Source organism: Carcharhinus amblyrhynchos, chromosome 1 (assembly GCF_965287045.1).
Source record: "Carcharhinus amblyrhynchos chromosome 1, sCarAmb.v2.hapA, whole genome shotgun sequence".
NCBI classification, from domain to species: Eukaryota; Metazoa; Chordata; class Chondrichthyes; order Carcharhiniformes; family Carcharhinidae; genus Carcharhinus; species Carcharhinus amblyrhynchos.
The window spans coordinates 107,516,364-107,526,442 of record NC_137324.1 but is presented as its reverse complement, the minus strand read 5'-3'; the positions used below and the strand labels follow the sequence as shown (position 1 = coordinate 107,526,442).

Below are 10,079 nucleotides of genomic sequence, written 5' to 3'. Positions count from 1 at the left end.
TGGACCCTGGGTGTGTTCTGGTTATTATGGTGATGTAATTACTATGATGCTGGACCCTGGCTGGCGCTGGGACCATGGGCAGAGTCCAGCACCATAGCAACCAGACCATGGGCTGTGGTCTGGTTGATCTGGCGCTGGACCCCGCCCATGATCTGGTTGCTATGGTGCTGGACCCTGCCCATGGTCTGGTTGCTGTGGTACTAGACCCCGCCCATGGTCTGGTTGCTATGGTGCTGGACCCTGCCCCGGTTTGGTTGCTTTGGTGCTGGACTCTGCCCATAGTCTGGTTGCTACGGTGCTGGTTGCTATGGTGCTGGACCCTGCCTATGGTGCTGGTTGCTATGGTTCTGGACCCTGCCCCTGGTCTGGTTGCTATGGGTCTGCTTGCTGGATTTGATGCAGCTCTGGAGTGCTGCCTGTGATTGGCTGCCCTGCTGGAGAGGGCTGCACACTTGGTGCAAGATGCCTGCGCTGCTGCTGCTCCTCCTGTAGCCTTCCCTCCCCCTCTCTCCACACTGACAGAGCTTTCCGAAGGAAAGGCAGAGCTAGCCGCCCCCACTGCTGTCTGGCTCTGCACACAGCCAGCTGGTGAACATGGAGAAAAAGCAGGACCAGATCGCTGGGGAGGAGGTGACGGAGCCGAGTGGAGGAGCCCCCAGCCCGGCTGCCGACAAGAGGCAGCGGAAAGCCGAGCCCCGGCAGAAAATCGTCTGGAAAAACGTGCTGATGATGAGCCTGCTGCACTTGGGAGCCGTGTACTCGCTGACCCTCCTCCCCCAGGCTCAGCCGCGGACATGGCTGTGGGGTAAGTGTCCGCACTCACTGCGCACTCCCTCCATCCACACCTCCCCCCTGCCCAAAGACAGCCGCTCCGCACTCTAATTCAATTAAAACACCAGCAGCCCCGGGCTGAATTTGGTTTCTATTCTGCCTTAAGGGGAGAGGGAGAAATGCCACCTTTGCAGTAGAGTTTGTGTTTGTGGTCGGGCAGTCACGGCCACCGCCTGGCTCCACAATATTTCACATCAAGTCCTTCCTCTGTGCTGGCCGCCACATGGAGTGGATGGGTCTGGCTGAACCACTAAAGCAGCAAATCATGAGTGATCATTAGTCGCAGTAAATGAATTTCAATGCGCATCGCTGCCGGTTTTTGTAGAAGCACAGGTTAGCTACACTTGGACCTGGAATCAGACGCTCTCACAGTGCAGGCTGGATGGAGTCAGAAATTCCAGTCACAGAATGACGCATCATGTTTGATTCCCACACAGGAGGTAGCAGTGTTTGGCCACAGAACAGCTTCACATTCGCCCTTAGTTAGGGGATCGTGTGAATGATTAAAAGCAGTTACTTGGATATTTACCTGCATCCCTAGAAAAAGAAGTGGACGCTAGATATTTGTGCTTATTTGAACAACAAGTCGTATTTATATAGCGAGTAACCAAACCAAATGTTGACGCCGAGCAGCCACATCATGGGCTGTTGGGACAGGTGACCGAAGAGCCCCGTGAAAGAGAGATGGTTTTAGCGTTTTAAAGAAGGTAGGGAGTGAATTCAGGAGCCAGTTTACTAGTCTCACTCCCCAACCACTCCAGACACCTGAAAAATTGGAGGAGATGATCTAAAAGAGGCTTAGTTAACTTTACGTTGACTCTTGTCTTCTTGTTATAATCGCCCCGGAGGATTTCATTTAAAACTTATTTCAGACAAAGGGTTTGGGATGATCGATAATGGAATCATACTGGGTTTCTTTTATTTAGCCATTTTTTGGTGATTTTGTAAACTAGACTCTGGAATAATAATAATTTAGTCTGAACTGATGAGCTACAACTTATCATCGAGAAGAGTTCAATTTTGCATTAAAATATAACAACTGTATCTCATCTTGAACAGGAGAGTGTATATATGTTTGTTTATAATGTGGTTATTAAATATGACACGTTGAGATAACAGTCACCTCAAAAGTCCCAAATAATCTTTTCATCAAGAGTAAGTAGACATTTATATGTTGTCAAGTGTCTACCAACAAAATATCTCCTGGATCTCAGTTAAAGCACCCAAGATTTGGTTCTTGTACACAAAGTGAGGGTGCGTCTATGAAGCATTGTGAGATTGATCTATGACCTATTGAAATATGACTTGTATAGATAAACCCTTAATCTTGAAATAAGAGAATAAGCCCATGTCCCATGATGGCTACAATTATAACTAAATCAGTTTGCCACAAATTCTAAACCATTTGGATATCCATGGAAATTATAATGATTATTGTGGCTACAGAGTATGTTGATTGATTCTAAATGACTTTCACATTAGAATTATAACAGCACTATTAAAAGTATTAGAGAGCTAAACAGTTTGGATATGCAGAAAATCTACCAAAACTTATTATGTATAATACTAAGGGTAATATAGATTGGGTCTAATCAATGTGGATGTACATGTGAAAGTTTCATCAACATTAAGATTAACCATGGTTATTGCTAAAGAATCTATGCATTCACAAGCTTACAAAGTTAGTGGGATATAGGAAAATTAATGTGCTTAAGTTAAGGCAAAACAAACATTTTTGTGTTGACAGGTTTTCTATTAACAACAGTTGTATTGTTTGGAACAATAGTGAATGTACACTTCACTCACAAGGAATCTGTGAAATCTGTGCGCTGAATTAAAAAAACTGGTATTGTGCACTCTGTTATGTGCAGGAGTGTTACATCGAACAAACTACCCAATGATAGTGCAATAGTAAAACTATCACTGTTGAAAACATGATTGAGAGGAACAATTTTTGTTAATCAAAGTAAGAAAATCAAAGTTCCCATAGTTTATAACAAATAGTACATAGCCATCAAGTTATTTGTAGGCAGAACACTGACCTCTGAGTTCAGCTGACGCTGCACGGAGCTTCTCTTCAATAGTTCATGACATCATGAGAACTGCTCAGTTGTTCCACTCCTGTGTAATATACGGTCACTCTGTATCCTTCAAGAGATTTAACTTTTAATCATTGAGGAGGGGGAGAACTGAGAATACAACATGAAACAATGGTTGATCTATACTGTTTGGTTGAATCCAAAGCAATCTCTATTAAAAATACTTTATATAGTGAATTCAGAGTCATTGTATTAAAATGAATGATTCAACATTTCTTGATTTAAATTATTGAGAATAGTAAATTGGGAATTTAGTGCATAAAATGTGAATTAGATTATTTGAGTTAAACAAGTTTGAATTGTGTCTAGCCAGGACAAACCATGTTTAGCAACTTATACACTTTTTTTGTCAGTTTAAAACAAAATCAGGAAGTCATGAAAATAAGTTGGATGGCAACCCGATCTATCAGATAGTTTTAATGAGGAATTGCTCTACTTGCTTGCAGGACATGAATTCATGGCTTGGGTATTTTAGCTGCTTGCTTTATCTAATCCAGTTTTAAGTGACTGTGAGCAACATCACAGTCAGAGACTGGAGGACAAATTATGGTATACATTGACTGAAGCTCAGTTTAAAAAGTTCATTATCCAAAGAAAAGTTTGTCATTATTACATGCTTTTGTGGTTCACAGTAGTCAAAGTTTAAAATCCACGTTGCATCCTGATATATATTGATGAAAGTAATTGCTTATCTAAGTAATTTAAAACGTTGTAATTGGGAAAATGGACCGACATTTTAAAATCATACTTTCCTTCACATTTTAGAAATTTCTAGACATTCCACTCAAAATCTATACTTGTTGAAAACAGGACAGATGACCTTGCATGTTAAATAATATTAAGGTTTTGTACAGAGAAACCTGATTGTAATTAATTTATAACTAATATATAAAATTCTGCACAAAATATGGGTTTTCTGCTGTGTGAAACATGTACCTGGACATCATCAATTTGAAAACTTAAATTTAGCACAAGTGTGAATTTGATTTAGTTTGTCCATGGTGTTTACATGGGTTGAGAAGCCGCAAGGGGAATGTAGACTTCTTACCATCAAATTTCATTGCATATGCATGTGACTAGACCAGAATTGGTATATGCAGGATTTATAATGTACCTACATAATGTAGGTAAAAATTGTCATGTATGTATGCCAATTACAAAAGCCTCCAATTTTATTGATAGTGCTATAGATTTGAATAATGGAACTTTTAAAAGCAAATTCATATCTAGTGAAATTTTCGTAACAGCAAAAAGATTCAACCTCATTATTTACTTGTAATTCAGTAGAGTGGTGCTATTGTTATGAAAATATGGCTGAAATCTGGATGCTAATCTTCCATTGTTTAGCCCATAACAAGGTGTATTTTTTAAACCCAATCAATAGAATTGTCACCTTTAGTTTAATTCTCTTAAGTAAACAAACTCTCTTAATAAATAAGTGCACATTTAAGTTCAGTTACAGAGTCTTAGGATTGCCAACTTACTTTCTATGCTTCAAATAATATTGACATTCTGGAGAAACAAAAAGTGCTGGAAATACTCAACAGGTCTGGCAGCCTTGGTGCAGACAGAAACAGAGTTCAGGTTTTAGATCATGGGCAGATACTGCTGGACTTGCTGAGTTTTTCCAGCATTTTCTGTTTTACTTCAGATTTCCAACATCTGCAGTGTTTTGATTTTGTTGGCATTCTGGAGAGACAGTGTATGGAGAAATTGTCCGAAATAGAACATGAATTAATGCAAAGTGCAGAGCAAATACATCTGTCAGTAAGTGATTTTTCAAATCAATTAGCTCTTACATTGTAAAATTTCTGACATCCCTGGAATTTCCTAGAATAAGTCAATGCAGTTATAGTGTAAGACACAATACCATATCATTTTTACAACAAAGAAATTTATGCAGATTGGATTCATTCAGTTTTTACATGATATTCCTCAATCATTTGCGCTGCTTCTGAGATACATCTGCAGAAACCTTGCTATGCATTTACATGGGCAACTGAAAAAAAATCAGGTATGTATAAAACAGCCTCCCATTTAGTTAATACCATTTTATGCAATTGCCCATGATTAATTTCATCCCAATCATCAGCAAATAATGGGTTCAAATTCACCATGGTAGATGGTGTATTTGAATTCAGTAGAAATCTAGATTGTAAAGTCTAATGATGACCATGAAGCCATTGTTTTTTGTGATTAAAAGAAACCCAGTTGGTTCATGGATGTCCTTTAGGGATCAGGAATTAAGTTGACTCTGAACTGTCCTCTGAAATGGCTGAGCGAGTCACTCAGTTCAAGGGCAATAAATACTCTCCCAGCCAGTACTGACCACATCCACAAGAATGAATTAAAAAAAAGACATCCCTCCTGTTTGCAGTATGAATTCTGACCCAACCATCATCTCAGTAACACTCTTTACTCAAGTGGCAATTATCTCTTGAGGTCAAGAATGCTCCTCTTTGAGTAACACAGTATACTGCTGTACAGGATCCAATGTGGGGGAACAATGATTTTGGTTAAAAAGGACAAATGAAGGTATAGAACTCACTTTGCATCATTGATGGCACATCCCAGCTGCACAGACAGGAAAGTATTGTGCCATGGTACTAATCCAAGTTATTGTGTTTTTCCACAGCTTATGTTTGTTTCTTAGTTACGGCTCTCGGAGTGACAGCTGGTGCGCATCGTTTATGGAGCCACCGATCTTACAAGGCAAAGCTGCCATTGAGGATGTTCCTGGCTGCTGCCAATTCCATGGCTTTTCAGGTGACTTTTATGACATTTAAATAAGTGTTGAAACTGGCAATTCTATCTGATTTGTATGTTTATTGTGCTGAAATGTAATTCGAGATTGCTAGCAATAGAAATCAAGCTTTATAAAAATAGACTTTACTCCCATTTAATTTGTGAATAAATTATTTAGAGTGAGCGAATTACCTACATTTGCACCTGAACTTGTTTTGCATATTATTTCCTTGTATTTACATCACAGAAACAAGCTGTTCAGCTTAACTGGTCTGTGCTGGTTAATGCTCCTCCTACCTTTTTCATTCATCTAACCCAGTGTCTTTGTACTGGAGATGTACAAATTTGTATAGAGTTTAATATCCATGAGCTGCAGACTATGGTATGCAGCTAAAAGATAACTTTAACCCATGCAGAATAGGAGGCTGAATGCAGCCATCTTTGAATCTGCTAAATATTAGCACTCCTACCCCCTTGGTGATGGAATAAGATGAGCTGCAAATACTGTCATGACTGTTATGTATCCCCTAAATCTAAAGAGCCAATGGGATCCACTTTATATCACACAAAAGATCAAACATGAGTCAGAATTCATGCTGTAAGTGGAATTTAAGTTATACAGTCCTTGTTTACACATACTAACTGAAGAATTGAAATGAAAAAACTTCGGTGTAAGTGTTGTTTGTCACTGGAATTGTGTTGCTGAGTGAATTCTAGTTGCTTTCAGTGGCATCAAGGAGAATCTGATCTTGACAGGAGATCAGTTCCATGAAATGTGAATATTCTGAACTCATGGCTGGAGCACCTTGTGAGGTATAATCAGAGTGCTCTAATGTAGACCTACATGTGAAATTCAAGTCTAGGGAAGAAGGAGAAGTCAGACCTTATTTAATCCTTGCGTCATCCAATAATTTACAAACTAAATGCTCTGCCCAGTATTTTAACTATCTGTACTTGTGTTCTGAAGAAACCCAGCTAATTTTGATCAACTCATGCCACACAAGTGCCAGACAATGACCATCTCCTAGAAGAGAGAATCTAACCATTTTCTCTTCAATGGTATTGCCATCACTGAATTCCCCAGTATTAATATCTTGGGGTTACCATTGACCAGAGACTGAACTGGACCAGATGTATAAACACTGGCTACATGACAGGTCAGAGGCTGGGAATTCTGTGGAAAGTAACTTGCTTCCTAACCCCCCAAAGCCTGTCCACCATCTACAAAGCATAAGACAAGAGTGTGATGGAATACTTGCTACTTGCCTGGTTGATTGCAGCTCTAACAACACTCAAGAAACTCATCACCGACCAGGGCAAAGCAGCCCATTGATTGACACTCCATCCACCACCTTCAACATTCACTTCCTTCGCCACTGACGCACAGTGGCAGCAGTGTGTATAATTTACAAGATGCACTTCAAGAACTCACCAAGTATCCTCTGATGGCATCTTTCAAATCCCCAACCTCCACCACTTAGAAGGACAAGGACAGCAGGTACATTGGAACACCACCACCTACAAGTTCCCACAAAGCCACATTCCATTCTAACTTGGAACTATTTCGCTGTTCATTCACTGTCACTGTGTCAAAATCTTAGAACTCTCTCCCTAATGGCATATGAACTGCAATGCTTTAAGAAGGTGGCTCAGCCCCACCTTCTCAAGAATAAGTGGGGATGGTGTAGCCAGCAATTGCATTCTACAAGTATGTGAAGAGCAAGAGGATAAGACGTGAAGGAATAGGACCTATCAAGTGTGACGGTGGGAAGGTTTGTATAGAACCAGTAGAAATTGCAGAGATACTTAATGAATACTTTACTTCAGTATTCACAGTGGAAAAGGACCTTGGTGGTTGTTGTGCAAACTTACAGCAGACTGAAAAGCTCAAGTATGTAGACATTAAGAAAGAGGATATGTTGGAGCTTTTGAAAAACATCGTTAGATTAGTCGTTGGGACCGGATGGAATGTACCCCTGGTTACTGTGGGAGGCGAGGGAGAAGATTGCTGAACCTCTGACGATGTTCGTTGCGTCATCAGTGGAAACGGGAGTGGTTCTGGAGGATTGGAGGATTGCGGATGTGGTTCCTTTATTCAAGAAAGGGAGAAGAGATAGCCCAGGAAATTATAGACCAGTGAGTCTAACGTCAGTGGTTGGTAAGTTGATGGAGAAGATCCTGAGAGACAGGATTTATGAACATTTGGAGAAGTATAGAACATAGAACATTACAGCGCAGAACAGGCCCTTCGGCCCACGATGTTGCGCCGACCAGTTACAAAACAATGACCCACTAACCTAAACCAATCCCTTTTCGTCCATAAACCTATCCACGGATCTCTTAAACGCCCCCAAACTAGGCGCATTTACAACTGCAGCAGGCAGGGCATTCCAATCCCTCACCACCCTCTGGGTAAAGAACCTACCCCTGACATCCGTCCTATAACTACCCCCCCTTAATTTAAAGCCATGCCACCTCGTGCTAGATTTCTCCATCCGAGGAAAAAGGCTATCACTATCTACCCTATCTAAACCTCTAATCATCTTATATGTTTCAATAAGATCCCCTCTTAGCCGCCGCCTTTCCAGCGAAAACAACCCCAAATCCCTCAGCCTCTCCTCATAGGACCTCCCCTCCATACCAGGCAACATCCTGGTAAACCTCCTCTGCACCCTCTCCAAAGCCTCCACATCCTTCCTGTAATGTGGGGACCAGAACTGCACACAGTACTCCAGTGCGGCCGCACCAGAGTTGTGTACAGTTGCAACATAACGCTGCGACTCCTAAATTCAATCCCCCTACCAATAAACGCCAATAGTATGATCAAGAATAGTCAGCATGGGTTTGTCAAAGGCAGATCATTCTTTACGAGCCTGATAGAATTTTTTGAGAATGCGTCTAAACACATTGACGAAGGAAGAGCAGTAGGTGTGCTTTATATGGACTTCAGTAAGGCGTTTGATAAGGTGCCCCGTGCAAGGCTTATTGAGAAAGTGAGGGGGCATGGGATCCAAGGGGACATTGCTTTGTGGCTTGCCCACAGAAGGCAAAGAGTGGTTGTAGATGAGTTTTTTTCTGCATGGAGGTCGGTTACCAGTGGAGTGCCCCAGGGACCTGTTCTGGGACCCTTGGTCTTTGTGATTTTATAAATGACATGTATGAGGGAGTGGAGGGATGGGTTGGTAAGTTTGCTGATGACACAAAGGTTGGAGGTGTTGTGGATTGTGTGGAGGGATGTCAGAAGTTGCAGCGAGACATTGATAGGATGCAAAACTGGGCGGAGAAGTGGCAGATGGACTTCAACCCAGATAAGTGTGTGGTGATTCATTTTGGCAGGTCAAATAAGATGACAGATTATAATATTAAATGTAAGACTTTTGGCAGTGTGGAAGATCAGAAGGATCTTGGGGTCCAGGTTCATAGGACGCTCAAAGCAGCTTCACAGGTAAAGGCTGTGGTTAAGAAGGCCTATGGTGTACTGGCATTCATCAATCGAGGAATTGAGTTCACGAGTCGGGAGATAACGCTGCAGCTGATAAGACCCTGGTCAGACCCTACTTGGAGTACTGTGCTCAGGTCTGGTCACCTCATCACAGAAAGGATGCGGAAGCCATGGAAAGGGTGCAGAGGAGATTTACAAGGATGTTGCCTGGATTGGGTGACGTGCCTTCTGAGGATAGGCCTTGGAGAGACGAAGGATGAGGGGTGACCTGATAGAAGTGTATAAGATGATGAGAGGTATTGATTGAGTGGATTCTCAGAGGCTGAAATGGTTGCCACAAGAGGACACAGGTTTAGGGTACAGAGGAGATGTCAGGGGTAAATTTTTCACTCGGAGGATGGCGGGTGCGTGGAATTGGCTGCCGGCAGTGGTGGTGGAGGTGGATTCAATAGGTCTTTTAAGAGACTTTTGGAAAAGTACATGGAACTTAGTAAGGTAGAGGGTTATAGGTATGCCTAGTAGGTAGGCACATGTTCGGCACAACTTGTGGGCTGAAGGGCCTGTTTGTGCTGTAGTTTTTCTATGTTTCTGTTTCTTTGTAACTTACTCTTTCCCGTATAGCGCTTCAGCAAGTAACTTACTCTATGTGATATCCTACGTTGTGTGTGAACCCACATATTAGTGTTAGCCATGGTTCAGTTGGTAACAGACTTGCCTCTGAGACCAAAGGTTCTGAGTTCAAGTTCCATGCCAGGACTTTTGCACAAAAATCAAGGTTAGCACTCCAATGCAGGTTGCAGGAATGCTACATTGCCAGAAGTGCCATCTTTCATTCTCTTGGATGATGCAAAAGAGTCCAGGGTACTGTTTTGATGAAGAGCAAAGAAATTATCACCAATACCCTAGCCAATATTTACCCCTCAATTAGCACCAGGTGTTGCTGTTTGTGGAAGTTTGCTGTG

General features: G+C 41.8%; 1 protein-coding gene across 1 annotated transcript in view; it reads left to right on the top strand.

Moving 5' to 3' along the window:
* Positions 1-465: 465 nt before the first annotated feature.
* The window catches only part of LOC145343870 (stearoyl-CoA desaturase 5-like), a 55,820-nt gene continuing 46,206 nt past the window's right edge, over positions 466-10,079 (top strand). The window contains exons 1-2 of the mRNA XM_080190348.1: positions 466-805; positions 5,566-5,696. Coding sequence (XP_080046474.1) covers positions 595-805; positions 5,566-5,696 — 342 coding nt within the window. The 5' untranslated portion in view covers positions 466-594. The remainder of the gene's footprint in view (positions 806-5,565; positions 5,697-10,079) is intronic.